At 51.7% G+C, this 18,784-nt stretch overlaps 1 protein-coding gene across 2 annotated transcripts in view; it reads left to right on the top strand.

Annotated features, from left to right (window-relative positions):
* ZBTB40 (zinc finger and BTB domain containing 40) overlaps positions 1-16,814 on the top strand; it is a 77,477-nt gene extending 60,663 nt beyond the window's left edge. For both annotated transcript variants that reach the window (XM_044769960.2, XM_070510734.1), the window contains 7 exons: positions 635-841; positions 4,397-4,561; positions 7,131-7,345; positions 8,617-8,779; positions 9,480-9,566; positions 10,864-11,090; positions 12,822-16,814. In XM_044769960.2, the coding sequence (XP_044625895.2) occupies positions 635-841; positions 4,397-4,561; positions 7,131-7,345; positions 8,617-8,779; positions 9,480-9,566; positions 10,864-11,090; positions 12,822-13,016 (1,259 nt within the window). In that variant the 3' untranslated portion in view covers positions 13,017-16,814. The remainder of the gene's footprint in view (positions 1-634; positions 842-4,396; positions 4,562-7,130; positions 7,346-8,616; positions 8,780-9,479; positions 9,567-10,863; positions 11,091-12,821) is intronic.
* The last annotated feature ends 1,970 nt before the right edge of the window (positions 16,815-18,784 follow it).

The raw sequence follows: 18,784 nt of genomic DNA, 5'->3' as shown, positions 1-18,784 counted from the left end.
CGTGAGCTTTGGAATCGGCTCCCTGAGCTTTAATTTCCCCGTCTGTTAAAAAGGCACCCTGAGACCACCTACCGTTTTGGATTGTTATAAAGATTTAAGATAATGTAGCTCAACACCTAGTACGGTGCCTACACTAGAGTTAGTACTCAGAAACTTGTGGCAATTATTACTCATAATAATAACCAGCTGTTGAACACCTGACTCTTTGGTTTCCACGTAGCACTTGTTTCTTGACAATAGACAAGAATTACGGAAACCACGGGATGTATGGTTGGACTTATTTTCCCTTGCCCCGATGTTGGATAAACCTAATGAAACATAAAAGTGAGTTTTGTTTCACTCTTTCTGGGTGTCTGGGTCCTCTTTAAGAGAGAGAGAGCGTAGGACAGGTAAACCCACAACACCTCATGCCTGGTCCAACCAGGAGTGGGACTGAGGTGACTTTCAGAGTGCCGGGTGGTGGGCAGATGGGCAGCGCAGCTCTCTGAGGTCAGAGTGCGCACGGCCCAGTGTCCTGTGGTCCGTGCTGTGCTTCCTCTTGAGACCTGGCCTGAGACAGTGCTGTTGTGTCTCCTTATGCTGCACTCAGCGGTGCTTACTGCTGTCTCTCTGGTCCCTGGCCCGGCTTCCCTAGGCATGCAGTACCACAAGCTGACAGAGCACTTTGACGAGAAGCCTTTCTCCTGTGAAGAGTGTGGGGCAAAGTTTGCAGCCAATTCTACCCTGAAGAACCACCTTCGCCTCCACACTGGGGACCGCCCATTCATGTGCAAGCACTGCCTCATGACCTTCACTCAGGCCTCTGCCCTGGCCTACCACACCAAGAAGAAGCACTCAGAAGGTAAGGCGTGGAGACTTTCTTCATCTCTGCTGCATACTTTACCTATTTGAGCTGCTTGAAAGCCTGTTTGGAATTAGGCATGATATATATCTCAAGGAGATTAAAACAAAACAGAACACAAAACTTCTAGGTACACACCAGGACTGCTTATGTGCACAGGCACTTAAGATGCTGATGGTGAGAGGCCCTGAAGAGAGGCTGGCTAACACGGGTTGATGGCATTATAGCTAGAGAATTTACATAACGCCAGGAATTCTGTGGGCTTTGAGGTGGCGTTCAAGCATGAGAAATCCTTGGTTGAGCCCCTGCTGTGGATGGGGCAGTGGCAATGCTGAGTGACTAAGCTGGAGTCCCTCTGCGCACAGAGCTGGGGGTCTAGAGTGTCTAGTACAGAGATAGTTGCGGGGCAGAGCCATTGGGGAGGAACATGAAATGCTACCAGGGAGACACAGAAGAAGGAAGTAGGGGTTTCTAGTCCAGTCAGAGAGGAGGGGTGCATCGTCAGGTAAGGCTTCTCAGAGAATTCTCTGTATTGTTTGGAGCATGCATATGTAAGTCCTAGTGCCACCATCGTCTCACCTGGATTGGTGTAGCCCCCTCACTGGTCTCCTGGCTCTCACTACGTCCCTGGACAGTGAGCTCAGTACACAGGCCCAAGGGGGCCTTTTGAAACTAAGCCGTATCCTGTTGCTTCTGTGCTCAAAACCCTACGAAGGCTTTTTGCCTCGCTCAGTGTGAAATCTGAAGGCTTCACAACAGCCTGCTGGGCCCCAAGTGAGCAAATCCCCTGGCGCCTCTGACCTCAGTTCTTACTGCTGTCCCCCCACCGCCCTGTTCTCCCGCTGCAGCCTCCACGTGAGGCCCCACACCTGCAGGGCCCCTGCTGCAGGGCCCATGTTCCCGCCGTGCCCTCTTCTTGGAGGGCTTTCTCTTCAGACACCTCCGTGCTTCTCTCCTCACCCCCTTCCAGTCGTTACTCACACTTCCCTTCGCCCTGAGTCCTTTTCCTGCCCACCCTCTATAGAATCTCGGTGACTCAGCCCCAGGTTCCCTGCATGGTGCTTAACATCTGAGTTATCTACTTTAGTAATTTACTTTGTTTAGAGTCAGTCTCCCTCATTAGAATGTAAGCTCCATGAGGGTAGAGCTGGTGGTCTTTTTTTGTTGCACTGCTGTATCTGTCGCCCTCAGAATAGTACTCAGCAATAGCCAGCCCTCAGTGAACACATTACTGAGTGAATGAGTCTCTGCAGCTCTATTCTAGGCACTGGGGATGGTGAGACTAGGTGCACCCTGCTCTCCTGGAGCTTACGTTCCACTGGGTAGAACAGAGCTTCAGCAAATAAATTCAGGTAGTAGTAATTGCTATCAAGAAACTAAAGCAGGGTAAGCGGCAAGAGGACAGGGTTGGGTGGGGCCCTATTTCTATCATCAGAAAAGGCCCCTGAGAGATGAGAGCTGAGCAGAAACCCAAATGAAGTGAGAGATGGAAGCAGTGGAAGATCTAGAAGAGCATCACAGTGCAGAGCCCCCTCCACGGAAAGGGGCCTTCCCGGTGTGAGAGGCCAAAGAAAACTAGAGGGGCCAAAGCAGAGTCAGCGAGGGAAGAGTGTTGAGAGGTGAGCTCAGAGGGTCACCAAAGCCAGATCTCGGAGGGTCTTACAAGCCAGGGTGAGGACTTTGGTTTTTACACGAAGTGTTTTAGTTTCTATTGCTGCTCTAAAACATTACCATGAATAGTGACAATTCAGTGTATTATCTTACCCTTTGGAGGTTAAAAGTCCAAAATGAGTCTTATGAAGCTAAAATCAAAGTTTTGGCAGAGTGTGTTCCTTTTGGAAGCTCCAGGGGAGGATTTATTCCTTGCCTTCCCAGCTTCTGGAGGCTGCCTGCTTTCCTTGGCTCGTGGCTGCATCACTGTAGCCTCTACTCTGTCACAGGCCTCCTCTGACTCCTTCCTCCCCGTACAAGGACCCTCGTGATTGCAGTGGGCCTGCTTGTGCAGTCCACGATAAGTTTCCCACCTCAAGGGCCTTAGCTTAATATCATCCACACAGTGCCTTTTGCCACGTAAGGTGACAACATTTACTAGTTTCTGGGATTGGGGTATGGACATCTTTGGGGCCGTTATTCTGGCCACCACAGGAAGCCACGGGAGGGTTTTGAGCAGAGGAGTGATAGGATCTGATTTACATTTGTCAGAGTTAATTCTGGCCACTCTGGACATTCAGCTGTAATAGGGCAAGAGCATAATGTAAACAGGGAGACAGGAGTGTTGCAGTAGTCCAGTGTAGAGGTGAGGGTTTTCAGCTAGAGCTGTGCTGGGGTCGGGCCGGGGGCAGGGAATGTGTGAAAACGTTCAGTTTGCAGGATATGTTGTTGAAAGTGGAAGTGAAGGCACTGATGATGGATCGTGACGGGGGTGAGGGAAAGAGGAGTTCAGGATGCTTTGGGGTTTTTGGCATGAGCAGCTGAGTAAATGATGCTGCTGTTTACTGAAGCGGGGGAAATTGGAGTGTGTGTTGTGTGCGTGTGTTTTGGGGTGGTGGGGACAGAGAATCAGGAGCCCTGTTTTGGATATGATAAATTTGAGATACCTATTAGACCTCCAGGTGGAGAAATAGAGTGACAGGCAGTTGGATATATGAGTCTGGAGTTCTGGGGAAAGCTGGGAGCTAGAGATATAAATGGGGAGTTGTCAGTGTACTGATGGGATGTAAGGCTCTGAGATAAAACCATCCAGAAAATGAAGTCAGAGAAGGCGGCCAAGGACTGACTACTCGGCTTCTCTATAATTTCAACTCTTGATTCAAGAAATACTTTTTTTCCTAAGAAAATCTGCTTTCAAAGCCCAATATATAAAAAATGAGGTCAATTGCTCTAGTTGAAGTGGGCCACAGGATTTGTGGGGGTCTGGCCCTCACCTCATTGATTTCCCCACTTCTCTATTGGCCCATAAGGGAGCTTGGAGGAACTCTTGATCTAGCGTTTATTACAAATGCCAGTTTTCCAGACTTGCTCTTTACCTGTATTTTCTAATAGTTTTTGGCAGTCTGGTCATTATATTCTCATTATGTGCTTGAGAAAATAGAGAAGCCAAGTGGTTTGTAATAACTTTACAGCAAGTCACTGGGGGACAGCTTTCACTCTTCTCTGACTCCATGTCTCTCACCTGTGTGTGCAATTGCGATTCCACACTGTATATGTCACAAGGGATCCAGATTCACATATTTCTGGGCACAAGGGTATATCTGCTTCCTGGGAGTGGAATGAGCTCCTGCATACTTGTGTGGGCTGGTGAACAGATGGGGAATCTTGTGTCCTTATTCCTCAGGGTGAGGAGACCACACTGAGGCCCTCTCTGTGATCACCTGTGTTTGAGGTGCCATCTGATAGGATGGCTCAGCCCTCTCACTCGGTATTTACAAATTGCCTGAGGTTTTAATGTCATCTCCCAGGTTATATTTGCCTGACACCTGCCTCAGAATGTGATTTGGTTTTAGGAATGCCATAAATGTGTAGTGCTGGCTCTAATAAACTCATGTATATTTCCAGGAAAAATGTACGCATGCCAATACTGTGATGCTGTGTTTGCCCAGTCCATTGAGCTATCCCGCCACGTGAGGACCCACACTGGCGACAAGCCGTACGTCTGCCGGGACTGTGGCAAGGGCTTTCGGCAAGCCAATGGCCTCTCCATCCACCTGCACACCTTTCACAGTATGTACTGAGATTGTGCATGTAAGGCATCCAGCACCAGGCCTGGCCCTGAGAAGGCATGTAAAAATCATAACAGAAGTTGTCACTTCACCAGAGTTGGGCCCCATTAGTGCCTTCCCCTCCCCTGTTCTCCTGCAAAACCCAGAGTTCCTCATTCCTTTTTCAAGAAAAATCTCATTTTAACATGCCATTGTGTGACGCCTATTTCTCTGTCCAGGCTGTTTCCTTGTCTTCTTTTTAGCCCACCTGGCTCTGTTCGGCTGACAGAAGCAAATTCTGTTTGAAGGAAAGAACCTCTGTAACAGAAGGCTAGCAGAGCACCAGAATATTCCCATTAATAGAAGTCCACTGGGCTGCTATTTTCTACCCTGACCCTCCTTCCCCAACTCTCATCTTATAGTCATACCTGCCTCTCCCCGTAGAAGCAACCCAGACACTGTCTGAGTTAACATATGCCAGTGTAAGTGGTCCCTGGTCACGTGCCCTTAAAAGCCTCTGCCCAGTGTTGTCTTCAAATGCCATTGTAGTCACTCAATTAGTAGGGTCTGCCCCCATCTTTCTCCCCTTCTTCTAGAACTGATAGAAAAAACACACGCTGGAAGGAAAAAGAAATTCTGTGATTCCTCATTAGATCATCGGGAACTCACCAGTACGGCGCTTGGCTGCTCACGTCCCGTCATCTTCAGCCGCTCCTGTTCCCACAGGAGTAATGAGCACAGCGCATCAGGGAGGCTAAGTGCTTGGGCTCTGAAACCACAGGCCTGGCCTTGAATCTTGACCTTCCGTTTACTCCCTTGAGGCCTTAAACGAGTTTCTTTACCTTTCTAAGCCTTCTATGCCCCTTCTGTAAACCAGAGAAAACACTGCTGCCACCTTGGACTGTTGTGAGAGTTAGTTAGATACCACCTGTAAAGCAGGACGCTCCGTGCCTGATATGTAGAAAGTGCTCAGCAAATGCCAGAGACTCTTACTGTTGGCAAAGCCACTCTCTCAGGTGTCATCATCAAAGCGAGTCTTTTTTGCATGCCATGCACCTTGCACCCCTTCCTGCCTCCTCCCCTCCCCACCCCTGTTCCCCACACCCCAGTTTCTAGCTGTTAGCAAATACAGTGCCTCACAGACATGTGCCTCTGTCAACACATTCAAGTCTGTTGTCAGCCTGCCAACAAACGGCTTTGCCACAGCTTTCCAGTGTGCTCTGCATGTGGCTGCTGGACACTGGGCAAAGCAGGAGGAGTATAAAGTGCCAGCCCTTCCCCCAAGGAGTATACAAGGCTGTCCAAAAACATCCAGTTGCAGTGGACTTCCAGATGAGTGAGATTTGGCTTGGACCCAGCGCCACAATTTTGATGTCCTCTCAACCTCTTTAAGTGACGTTCTGCTTTAGTCTCCTTTTCCCAGTAGCATTACATGGGAGTCAGGAAAGAGGAAGACAGCAATTTTCAGAATGTAAAGGACCCACAGTGCTTTGCCATGCCTTAGAGTATGTCCTCGGCAGCCAGCCCAGCTCCAGGCCCTCTCTCACTGACTGCTCCTCGCCTCTTTCCACAGGACCACATCATGGCTTGTGGAGAAATGCTTCAAAGTCTCTTAAAAGACATGTAAAACTGAGATTTCAAGAGCTCATGTCTACAGGGAAACTAGTTAATGATAGCAAAGGCTGCTGCCTATCAGAATTCCTGAAGTAATCAGTGCACACATGAGCTTGGCTCGTGGTTTGGGCCTTTCTTCCGGGCAAAGGATTTTATTACTAAAACATGTCACTTTCTGTTGCTTTCAGAAAAAGACAAGTTTCCTGCCATAGGGACGGCAAATACGTTCATCAGTGTTAGTTCTTTTTGAGGTCCCACTGAAGTGTCAGCACGTCCAGTTAAGCATGTAGCTGAGCATAGCCCTGGGAGTGAAAGCTGGGATTGTCACCCAGTTCAGCCACCTCCTACTCGTGCCGCTGGGCACTCTCTAAGCCTTGATTTCCCTAATTGGTAAATAGGACTGATAATAGAACCTACTCATAGCGTTATTGGAAGGATTAAGTGAGTTAGTATATGTAAGGTGCTATAAACATGCCTGTCATACAGCACTCCTTAAACTTTAGCTATGAAAATGTTTCATTGTTGAATCTAAAGTGGGGAGCATGGGGAGCATTCCTCCCCTCAGTCTACTGCTGACAATAGAGGGAAGGGTGATGCTCTGGGGAGTGTGTTGGAAATCTCCAAAGAGAATTAGAAAACTCAGAAAAGCCCACTGCAGACAGAGGAAGAGCAAGGGCAGTGCTCCCTGGAAAGCAGTAAAATAGAATTTAACTTGTAAGATGTAAAATGAAGAATGGAGGCGGACTATTTGATGCTACAGAGGTGGTTAATCCAGAGGCCTTGCAGGAACCCCTCCTCCTGGATGAAGGTGGGGTAGTCGGGCGATCGATGCACTGACTTCCGGCCCTTGGAGTCGCTGACCCCGCGTGCCTCTGAACAGGGTCTTACATCTGGGCTGTGAACAGCACCCCCATCTCGCTGACGGCTGCCTCTGGTGTTTCTCCCCCCCACTTTTGTGGATGCCCCCGTGGGACCAGACGTGGAGGATCCCTATGACTGCAAGAAGTGCAGGCTGAGCTTCCCCACCCTGCAGGACCACCGCAGGCACATCCACGAGGTGCACTCCAAGGAGTACCACCCCTGCCCCACGTGCGGGAAGATCTTCAGCGCCCCTTCCATGCTCGAGCGGCACATGGTGACCCACGTCGGAGGGAAGCCCTTCAGCTGTGGCATCTGCAACAAGGCCTACCAGGTGACCCCAGGCTCTGCTGGGAGCTCTTCCTCCGTGCCTCACCTACCCTCCCTGTGGTCTTCCTTGATTTCCGTGTTCGTGGTTTATGGAGCACGTCCTGTCTCCAGGGTTTGGCTGGTTCTCATGAGGAATGTGGCTTGTAATTACTCAGGTTCTCTAAGGTGACCTGGGCAGAGTAAGGCAGTGGGGGAGCTTTACCTGGAGCAGAGAGTTCTGAGACCTCTTCTCTTAGGTTTCAGCCTTGTCATGAACTGAGTGCTGCTTTTCCCCTTGGGTCTCACATTCTAGAGAACCTATTGACCCCATGTGTTGAGGAATGTGAGAATGACAATGGGGTGTGTAACACTGCCTGGAATTATCTTGTTTAGCACAATTATTGGGTTGTTTTTTTTAACTCCTGGGGAAGGACTCTGCTTTTTTTTACCTTAGAATTTGGTATGTAACTAAAGTGAAACCCCAGGTGAAACTAAAAGGAAACCACATCTATGAGAAACTCTAAAACTACAGAGCAAAGAATGGTCCTTAAAAAGAAGAAGGTTGGCAGTGGATGTTAGCTCAGGGTAGATCTTCCTCAGCAAAGAAAAAAAGAATGAACCTTGCTGGCATCTATAAGATTTGTATAAAGAGAGAAGCACAGTAGCTAATTTCAGCTCAACAAAAATTGAGAGCTAACTTTGTGCCAAGCCTTGTAAGTAAGACCTGGGCTTGGTCTCTAGGAAACCATGGAGTTGTAGGGAGATGGTCCCAAGGCTGCTCTGGAACCCAGGAAGGAGGGGGCACTTGCATATGGAGCAGGGACAGCACATGCCCCTTGCTCCAGCAGGCCTCTCTGCTGCACCTGGGCCTCTGACACAGTGAGATATAGCCCCAGAGGTCAAGAACAGATTCTCCAGTCGGAAGGCTGGGGTTTGAATCCTTTCCCACTGTTTACCTATTGTGTGACCTTGGGCAGGTCATTTAACCCCCTGTACCTCAGCATCCGCCTCACTGGACGGACTCTGACACCTCCCTCATAGGCTTGTTGTGCGGAGTGAGACTTTCTGAAGGACTTGGCTGAGCCGCCCTGTAGTGGCCTCGATGAATACACAGGTGCTTGTTCCCTTAAACACCAGCCTCTCCTCTTGTGTCAGCGTTCAGTGTGAGAGGTAAGAGCGTGATTCCAGGTCCATAAGCTTACCTGAGGACGCTTTTCTCTCTCTCACGAGGGCCTTGTGAACTCTCCAGCTTGCTGGAACGTTCTAAGACCTAACATTAGCCCAATTTCTTGGCAGCAATTGTCTGGTCTGTGGTACCACAATCGGACCCACCACCCTGACGTGTTTGCTGCTCAGAACCATCGATCTTCCAAGTTCTCGTCACTCCAGTGCAGCTCCTGTGACAGAACCTTTCCCAACACCGTTGAGCACAAGAAGCACATCAAAGCGGAGCACGCAGGTGAACTGGGTGCCGTGGATGGGGGATGTGAGCTGATGGGGGGGTCTTGGTAACGTAGCCATGGGTTCTATTCCCAAGTCCCGCCTTCCAGAGTTAGGGTGTGTTGTGCTGTGGTCATTACCTTTGTTCTGCCCCAGCGCACCTGAAGGATGCCACAGTAGTCCATCGGTAACAGTAGCTTGAGTGGCAGCGGTTCTCACACCCCGAGCCCTAGAGCAGTGTGCGCTCCTGCCCACCCCTGAGTGGTGATCGGTCAGCACATGGGAAGGGGGGTCACTTTGGTGGCAGGTGGGCCTGGCTATAAAGCTTAACTCCAGTGCTCCTCATCTCCATGACCTTGGCAAATGACTTCTCTTTTCTGGGCCTGTTTCCTTCTCTTTGGAAAGTCAGGTAAATTTGGGGATATCCACAACAGCTTGCAGTTATGGAGCATTTCCTGTGTGCGGGACACTGTGCTAAGCACTCTGTGTGTGTGTTCTCATTTAATTCTCACGACAACCCTCTCTGCATCCAGACTGTCTGGATTCAGAACTGGAGCTCTTTCCCGCTAGATTGCTCTCATACATCATCGGCATAAGGATGCTGGCACTTATAGATGCATGCCAAGTGTTAGCCATCACCGCCAGCCCTGTTACTGTCCAGCCTCAGAGAGCCATCCTTCTGCTCTTTCCCACCACTTCTTTCCTCGTGTGCTTCGCAGATATGAAGTTCCACGAATGTGAGCAGTGTAAGGAGCTCTTCCCCACGCCAGCTCTGCTGCAGGTTCACATCAAGTGCCAGCATTCAGGTCAGTGCCCCTCCCGAGACGCCGCGGGGCTGGAGCCCTGGGCCCAGGGAGGATTCTCACCTCCATCATGCAGAGCTGGGCAAGCCGGGCTCAGTAGCTTAACTACCTCGTGCCTTGGTTTCCTCATCTATAAAACGGGGACAAGTGGAGTGCCTACCTCACAGGGTAGCTGTGAGGACTGAGTGTGGTATAGTACAGAGCTAATAGAATGTGTACTGTAGTGCGTGTTGGAGTGGCAGCGGAGTTATGGTGTGTCACAGTGTGAGCTGCAGTGCACGCGAGGCCTGGCGCCTGTACACATCCCTTAAGTGCTACCTGTGATTATCGTTGTTACTGCCCTATCTTAAATCTAAAATTCCAGCTATAGGATGCACCATTTTTGATGAACCATTAAGAAAGGAAAACTTGTCAATTAAACCGTGCTTTCTTATTACTTAGAATTTGCAGGTTATTCTGAGTGCTGTTTTGGACTTAATTTGACATAGATTTTATGCCCTCTTGTAAGCACACATAAAAAGGGAAGAGTAAGAAATAAGTAGATTAAGGTAAGAATCCAGCTTCTGAGAGTAGCTTTCAGGTCAGATTGTCGATGTGCGTGTTATTCCATGTGGTCCTGCGCTCTGCCATCGAGGGCATGGTGACGGGGCACGTACTGAGGCCCTTGGTCTTGGTCTCTTGAGCAGTGTGTAAACCAGTCTTCCTTTGATTGCTGCATTGGGAATGTAGCTGCACATCCACCCTCGCCTCCTCCCTCTAAGCCATTTGAGTCCTCTGAGTTAAAAATGTGCACCCCTCCTGTCTTAGGGATTCTTCCAAGCCATGGACATGCATTCTGCAAGTCTTAATGCTGCCCCTTGGGACATGCACAGTCGTTGACAGTTACACCCACCTGCCGCCTAGCCCATAGCGGTCGTAAGATGCCATGGATCCCATTTCAGAGATGTTGTTGGAGTTGATGGAGTACAGTATTGTCAGCATCTTCATCTACAGTTGAGTGAATAGTGGGCTTCAGCAGAGGCAAATTTAGCCTGAATCTACCCTAATGAAGCTATGGCTTCAGAGCCCCTCCCTGCACGGGACCTTTCCAAAGCTCTGTCTCTATTTCCCTGTCTATAATTTTGTATTATTTTTCCTCAAGAGGGCTCCCCAAATTGTACAAGCTTCAGGTCCCCCAGAACCTGGAGATCTGCCTTCAGACCTGCCTCGGCACTTGGATCCTCGTTGCTCCTCCCCCGCCCCGCTCTTTTTCTCTGAGTCCTCCTGCCCACAGCCCGTCCGTCTGTGCCCCCTCCTCCAGGCTTGCAGCCCTTCAGGTGCTTGTACTGCGCGGCTACGTTCCGCTTCCCCGGGGCCCTGCAGCACCACGTGACCACGGAGCACTTCAGGCAGTCGGAGAGCACCTTCCCTTGTGAGCTCTGTGGGGAGCTCTTCACCTCCCAGGCCCAGCTGGACGGCCACTTGGAATCTGAGCACCCAAAGGTGACAAGCACTGAAACCCAAGCAGCAGCCTCGCAGATGGTGCAGGTGATTCTGGGGCCCGTGGATGTGAGGGCACTAACATGGGGTTCCTGAGGTTCTCTGAGGCAGCTTGTCACAACGCCCAGCCTCTCTCCCTGGGGCTCTCACAGGGTCCCGAAAGTAGTACATTCATGACAAAGAGGAGCTTGGACAAGAGTCTCTCTGGACCTCTTACCAAACAGAACAGAAAACTGTAGTCTCCTGGTGGCCACAGTTGAAATGACCCCTGGGTAGAGGGAACCTGGAACAAGAATTTCCAAAAGCAGAATGACCTTGGCTTCTCCTCCCAATTCACACTTCCCACCTTCTGCGAAACACTGTGAGATGTGAAAGTTGCAGGAAACCTTGGAGGAGGGTGGGTGAGCTCTTTGTTGGACCCACTTCAGGTGAAACACTCTGCTCGCTCCTCTGGGCTGTGCACATGTGGACATGTCTGGGTTTCTCGCTTTTACCTGGGTGAAAAGCCCACCTTTCTGATGTCTCAACGCTAAGCTTGCCCCAGCCCCTCTTTGTGACTCTGGTCCTCTTACTGCTCTTCGCGTCTTGTCCAGAGAGGGCAGGCAGAAAAGGAAAAGAAACTCAGTTACTGTAAACTGATGGGACTGTCCACCTGCCCGGTCCCATGGAGCAGTCCTTTGTAAACCGTGTGCTTACGGGCCTCTGTGGGGAGCAGAGGGCAAGTCAGGGGGCAGGCCTCTGAGTGACACTCCTGGTGCCATAGCAGCCAGAGTGGCTCTGCTTTTATCTTTTTTAAATATTAGGATTCTTGGTAAGATGCCCTTTGAGGGGAAGGGGGGGCAGGATTCCATTGCTAAAAGAAAAACAGTTTGAAAACTACTGTCCTAGATGCTTTTTGATTGAATCATGATTGATCTCCTCATTCCCGTAGCACAGAGACATGGCTGAGCTTGGCAGCCCTGTTTCTGTGCATTCAGGTCTAGTGCAGGGCGCTCTCTGCTCCTGGCTAGTTGTCAGGAGTTGTGGTGGCTGTGCCCTCAGTGGGCACTCTGGATGGAAGATATCAGGGTGCGGCATGAAGCTGGCCTCAGCTGCACGGTCAGAAGCATCACCATGGAGGTTCGGGCAGGCGCTGGGTGTACTCACCCACAGACTAGTTCTCCCGGAGATGGGAGCGTCATCTTTAGCAGGTGATGCAGATTTGGAAGGGGATGTGCGGCCTGGTGAGCCAAATGAGTGAGTTGATAGAAGTCACCTTTGTCCACCCGTTCTTCCTCCCGTAGCTGTTAGCTCTATAGCCACGTAGCCCCCAAGGAAGGCTGTTAGCCTGGTCGAGGTCCAGGGACACCCCCTTTGGCCAGCCGAGGCCTCTGGTGAACCATTCCTGCTTCCGCGATTGAAGCATAAGGCTAACCGCTTCAGGAGCATTGCCTTCACGTGGCACTTACCTCCGCATGTAGTCCTCGAGACAGGGAAACCACCCCAGTGAGAAACTGAGCCAGCGGTCACCGGTGTGTAATCACAGAGCCCGGGCACCTCAGATGGCGCGCTGAGCTAAATTACAGCAATTTAGCACACAGCGTTATTTAAATAGTTTGCCAGGCTTCTCTTTTGCATCACTGGTGTGTTAGACTTGCCTCTTCCCATTAGGCACGTGTAATTGCTCTCCTCAGATGAAAACATAAATATCATCATTACAGCGTGAGATGAAACCATGTAAATTCTGCCGAGCTACCTGTGGATATTGCCCAGAGCAGCCTCACAGTCTCTCCCTTTCAGGTGATCCAAACCCCAGAGCCAGCGGCCCCAACAGAGCAGGTGATCACTTTGGAGGAGACCCAGCTTGCTGGCTCGCAGGTGTTTGTGACGTTGCCAGATTCGCAGACATCTCAGACCAGCTCTGAACTCGTGGCTGTGACCGTGGAGGATTTGCTGGATGGTACCGTGACCCTGATCTGTGGTGAGGCCAAGTGAGCTGCTGCCCCTCCAGTGGAGGGCCCTGCGTTTGCTGCAGAGAGAGCACCCCGCAGCTTGCCCTTTGCTCTCCACCCCTGCTATCCTGAGGGGGCATCTTAGCCTGGCACCAGCCTAAATGGTCTCACTTGGAAAACAGACAAGCATCATTGTTTCCATAGAACCAGCAAGGTCCCAGTCATCAACGTCAACACCACCACCCTCCGTAGCAGGCAGGCCTGTTTGCCCCCACGTCTCCTGCTGTGGCCTCTGTGACGCTGTCCATCCCAGTGGAGTGTAGCTTCTGAAAGAGCAGTGGGATAGGAGCCCTCAAGGCAGCCAGAGGGGTGATGTGCCAGCAGCCCTCCGTGTGCAGAACAGCAGGTGGATGTGGGCCGTGGCCCACAGAGTGGGGCTGCATATGCTGCCAGTGCCTTCTGACCATTTAAACTGAGAAACAAGCACCAGCAGACCGTCCAGGGACTCCCAGCCTTGAGCACACTTGCCCCGCCCTCACTTGTATCACCCTCCCAGCTGCTTGGGTCACCAGCCCCATTGTGGTGGCCCTAGGGCAGGTGGCAGCGTGTTAAGGAAGGCTTCATTCCCGCGTTATCAGTACAGTCAGCCCTTCCCCAGACAAAGCCTTTGGAGTGTTCCTGCTGGAATTCTTCCCTAGAGGCCGTCCAGTTGCAAAGACCGTCTCTGCCTTTCCAGGATGGTCTCCATGCTGTTCTGTACCTGAAGGCTGGTTCCTGCGGCTTTTCCATGTCATCCTCATCCCCTTTCCCTAATCAAAGCCTAAAACTCTCCTGACCTGGAGGCCTTGCGCCTGCTCTGGATCACGTCCTGTAGCTAAGGAACCAGCGCCAGGTGGAGCAGCGCCCGTGACTGCCCCTGGCTCTTCCTCCTGCCACGGTCTTTCATGCGCCGTGAGTGGCCTGCTGTCTGAGCTCTTCCGGGCTGCCACTGTTAGTGCAGGTCAGTGATCCCTTGGAGTCTGAATTTCACAAAGCTTTTTTATCTTCAGTTCCTAAAATATAATCTGATAATTAATGGTTTGTGGGATCCATTCTGAAGTGCAATTAGATGGATGTAGGCTCCCGCCGTTCGGAGGGAATTACTGGCGTTTATCTTCCTTTCCTCGATGCCAGAAGGTTGAAGTCTGCTAGTGCAGTGTCTACACATCAGGCAGGGCCCCCTGCCACATTGTGTGGCCTGATCCCTTGCGGAGGGCAGGGCCCAATTATATCACTCACCCTCAAGCTACAGGCTGGCAGAACACAAGCCACCCCTTTTTTCTAAGCACATGTCACATTACCAAGTACAAGCAGGGGTAGGGGGTCAATTTGTGTCATGGTCGGGACTTGTATTGCCATCACACATTGCTGGGGAGACCGAAGGTGGAACCTTAACAGTGACCAGTGTGTTCGTGTCTGGCCATCCTGCTTTGTGCAGGCAGCTGGGCCACGTACCCCAGGCATCTGCTCCTGCCCCGAGTGGGTCCTCATTTCGATATGCAAATCACTTGAGCTGGTCTGCTCAGGGATCTTCCCATTCCGAAGTAAATGAAGTTTTCAAAGGCATGTTGGCCTCAAAAGCCGAAAACTGACCAGAAGATGGTGCTCAAACCTTTAAGACTTCGCCTCCATGGAAGGCCCTCAGTGCTTCTGCCGAGACTGTCTCTATCTTAAGGTTTTTCAGTCCAGTGAGCTGTCAGAGCAGGAGAGCTCTTGATCTGCAGGGGTGCAATGGCTCTGAATCTCTCCTGGCACCAGAGAAAACCCACTGACAGAGAGTGGAGTGGCCCGTGCCACAGGGCCTGAGCCAGGCCCAGCGGACGTGCTCCTCACAAGCTGTGGGCAGGACTCCTTCCAGCCAGAAAACAAAAGAAAGTCAAAAATTAATTGCTGAGGGCCTGTAGGGGAAAGTGATTTTTATTTTTAGAAAGTCTTCTGAATAATGAAAACTATATGTTTTAAATCCAAGTTTCAGATCCTTTTGGGTACTGAGAGGCCCTTTCTCGGGTTTCTGACAGAGACCCAGATGGTGGCAGGACACTCAGTTTCTTCCGGATCACCAGACTTGCAGTTGCTCTGCCAGGAGCAATCGAGAGCCGGCCTCCCTGCGGGCTGCACTTCCCTGCGGCACACTCGGCAGGAGGCACGGCCCCTGCTGGTCCTCAGCGAGACGGAGGGGTCCGTCCTGAGTCCAGCCTGCTCTGAGCGCACCTCCGCAGGACGCCGCACTGCCAAGGAGTTCAGTGTTGCTCCCTGGAGACGCCCGCGCTTGGATTTTATTGTAGGAAGAGTTTTTCTAGCCATTTTATTACTTTCTCGACTTCTGCCCAAGAGCCCTTCTGAGTTGCCGCCGCAGAGGACATTGTCACCTGTCTCTTTAGTCCACACCACTGGTCTCACATGGCAGTGGGGTTCTCTTTGCCTCGGTGCTATGGGTGCTGCCCTGTGGCCTCCGGGCTGACCCCTGGGGCATTGGCAGGGGTGTGGAGGAGTCTGGGCTTCTTGGGACACTTGGATTTGTTTGGGGGACCCCAAACCTCCCTGCTCCCAGAGAGCATAAGGCAGCTGGTGGGGAGGGACGGGCAGGCAGACTCTAAGCTGGAGCCTAATTCTGTGGGAATGATGGGGATCCCTCATGGAACAGGATTTGCCCATCCCGGGTAAGTGAGAGAGCAAATAGATGAGTCAAGAGCAAGGATTGCTGTAGAATGCTGGGACTGGCCAGGTACGTGAGCAGAGCCGGGGACCAGAGGGGCAGCGACACAGGGCTGTACTCGTTTACTGTAAAAAGCCTCTCTCTTCTGTCCCAGAAGCTCTGTGGTTGGAAAGCTGAGCCCAGTGAGTATCATGGTTACAGTGTACAGGCTGGGTTCCTCTGTTGATTCAGGCCCTCAGGAAGCATTCTGACTCTCCCTCCCACAGACCACAGAACGCACGTCAGCCTCCTCCCCCAGGGGAGGGCTCTGATGGTCTGGGGGTGAGGGATGAAATGAGGTCCAGCCCGATGGGGGTGAATGGGGAGACAAGGTCCCTGTTCTCTGCTCACGGTCTAAAGCAGGAATACTCTCAGAGTCGAGGAGAAAGATGAGAGGGACCCAAAGAGTCTCTCACCCCAGGTGATATTGCAGTCACCACAGGCCGATGACATGGTAATGGGGTGGCTGTGCCTTTAAATCTCATGTGCCTGAGGTTTGTAGATTGACTAAGGGATGGAAGAAACTGCTAACCTTACAGAGAATGGGTCTAGGGGATAAGCAGTATTTCTAGTAAATGGACTAGACAGTTGGACTGTGGTGGAGAGAATACTGAGAGGCTGCAAGCAGGCCTCCCAAGGGAAGAATTCAGCAGCCCAGCCCCGCTCCACTTGGCCCAGTGTATCCCTGGGAGAAAATGGGAGTAAAAGAAAGATCCGGGGTTGAAGGGAGTGTCGAAGGCAAGGTGATAATTGTTTTGTTGCCATGGAAAACCTGGAGCTGGTAGGACTTGGGCCAAAAGCTCAGAAGAACAGCCAGAACCCAGAAGCTTGCCACACCTACGACGCGGCCTGTAAGGGAGAAAGGAGCTGTCTGTGCTTTGGGGACTACGTTGTCGGGGGGCGGGAAATCATCCCTGGGCTAATTTAGATCACTTCCAAATCGTGGAAGTGTTTATTGTTTCCTTTACAGAGGCCAGCCCCACCTGCCACCACCCATGGCCAGGACGGCTAGCCAGCACGTGATGCTGTATAAATTGGATTAGAAACCATTATTCATGTTCAACTTGCACTACTCTATATAAATAAAATATGTACTTTGAAAAAAACCGTGCTGCCTGCGTTTCAAATGGACTGTGATGATATAGAGCTGTTTTCTCTGGTTCTAGGCAGCTGTCAGATGGGAAGGCTTGATAGGCCTGGTTTCCTAGGAGCTTCAGGCCATGGTGGCATGGCCTGGGGGTCAGGGAGGAAGCTCTCCTGCCATGTGGAGTCTCATTTCCTAAACCCTCTCCCAGGGAGCAAGTGTGGTACAGTGTCTCAGAGGCAGGCTTTGAGTCCAACCTGGGTACATCCCAGCTATGCCACTTCTTGGCTGTGTGACCGTGGGTGAAATGTTACCCTCTCTGAGCTCCCTCCTCCCTGCTCCCATCTATAAATGAGGGAGATTACTGTACTTACCCCACAGAATTGTAGTACGAATGAAAAGCCTGGATTTAATGAATTTAGTGTTGGAAAGTTTAGTCGTTATTAATAAAGTCCTTCACAGACGAGTCAGCCGTTCCCTGCAGTTTCCAGCGCTGAGGAGAGTGTTCATGCCCGCACCTGTACGGGTCTCTCCTCTTCCTCTGTCTCTGAGTCCTTAGGGATCCTTGTAACACCCACCGTGTCATTTATCTTTGACTCTCAACTGCCCCCAGAGCACCAAGTGCTGAGCACATGACTGTAAAATGAGCAGAAACCTTTCGTGGTGAACAGGTGAAAATGCCACATCGCCGACAGCCAACAAGGAAGCGAGAAGCCGACTCACAGGGTGTGCAGAGTCTCTGCAGTGGGAACCCAGCATGGCAGGCAAGGGGAGGCGTGTCACATGCTGCAGCCTCTGGCTCAGGTCGTCCTCGAGGCCGGGAAGGCAGGGGTCCTGTGCTGACTTCTCCTGGGACAGCGCCGGGGTAGCACGCGTCAAGCCTTGTCCAGAGCCCACAGGCCCGAGGAGAGAATGCCCCTCCTCCCAAGCTGTGTCTTCGGAGAGAGGCTGGAGCCATCTGTTGTGTGTGGAGCAATAATCCTAAGTGTCCAGGCAGCTGCAGGGGTCATTGTGACCTGCCTCGGCTCCAGCCATGAAGGTGAGCGTGCAGAGGTGGAGAGCAGAGGGAGGACACGGGCCCAGTGCCTCCCTGGTGATCTCTTGTCTCAGGCCAGGCCAGGGCTGGCTGTGAGGGGCTGAGCAGCACAGCGGAAGGGTGTGGACCCCAGCTCCCAGCCCACCTCTGCACGCCCAGATGCCCTTGGGCTAGTGTCCCTCACAGTGGTGGTGAGGAGGAACCTAGCCATCCTAAAAGGCCTGGCGTAGTGCTCATGCTTCGTAAGTGGTGTCTGTGAATGTCTCTAAGATACGTTAAAGGAGCCTGGGGAAAAGGGCAGGGAAGGGCGGGAGGGGGCTGCCTGCGGTGTCCTCTACAGGTAGAGGCCTGCAGTGGAGTGCGGGGGTGTCCGGGACCACCGTGTGGTCTAGCCCTGTGGGCTGCACTACAGTAAACCCAGAGCCTCTGTCCCAGACCAGAGCGAGTGGTGAGAGAGGGGCACAGCGCCGCCCCAGGCCCCACAGCTGGGGGTCACATCGGAGTAAAGCACAGGTGGGAACTCGCGTAATGAGGGCAAGGGAAATGGGAATGCTGGAGAGTGATTTCCGGCCTTCCCACTTTGCTGCATGAGCTTGCTCGGGGTTTTTGTGTGCTGCTTCTCCCAAAGCCCCCCAGTACCTAGTTGTGTATTTTTAGTTGTGGGTCCTTCTAGTTGTGGCATGTGAGACAGTGCCTCAGCATGGCTTGATGAGCGGTGCCATGTCCGTGCCCAGGATCCAAACCAGCGAAACCCTGGGCTGCCGAAGCACAGCGAGCAAACTTAACCACTCAGCCACGAGGCCAGCCTCTGCGTGAGCTTTCTTAGTCACCGTTTATCTTACCCTCTGTGAGCTTGGACTCAGGGGCATGTTTGGGTGAAAAAATGGCTGCATGCGGACTTGTCCTAGACCAAGGGTCTTCACCCTTCCTTGGGAAATACCCTAGGACTCAAGGTTT

The sequence above is a fragment of the Equus asinus genome, chromosome 5 (genome assembly GCF_041296235.1).
Source record: "Equus asinus isolate D_3611 breed Donkey chromosome 5, EquAss-T2T_v2, whole genome shotgun sequence".
Lineage (NCBI taxonomy): Eukaryota > Metazoa > Chordata > Mammalia > Perissodactyla > Equidae > Equus > Equus asinus.
The sequence above is the reverse complement of the archived record's forward strand: the minus strand, read 5'-3'. Positions and strand labels throughout refer to the sequence as shown.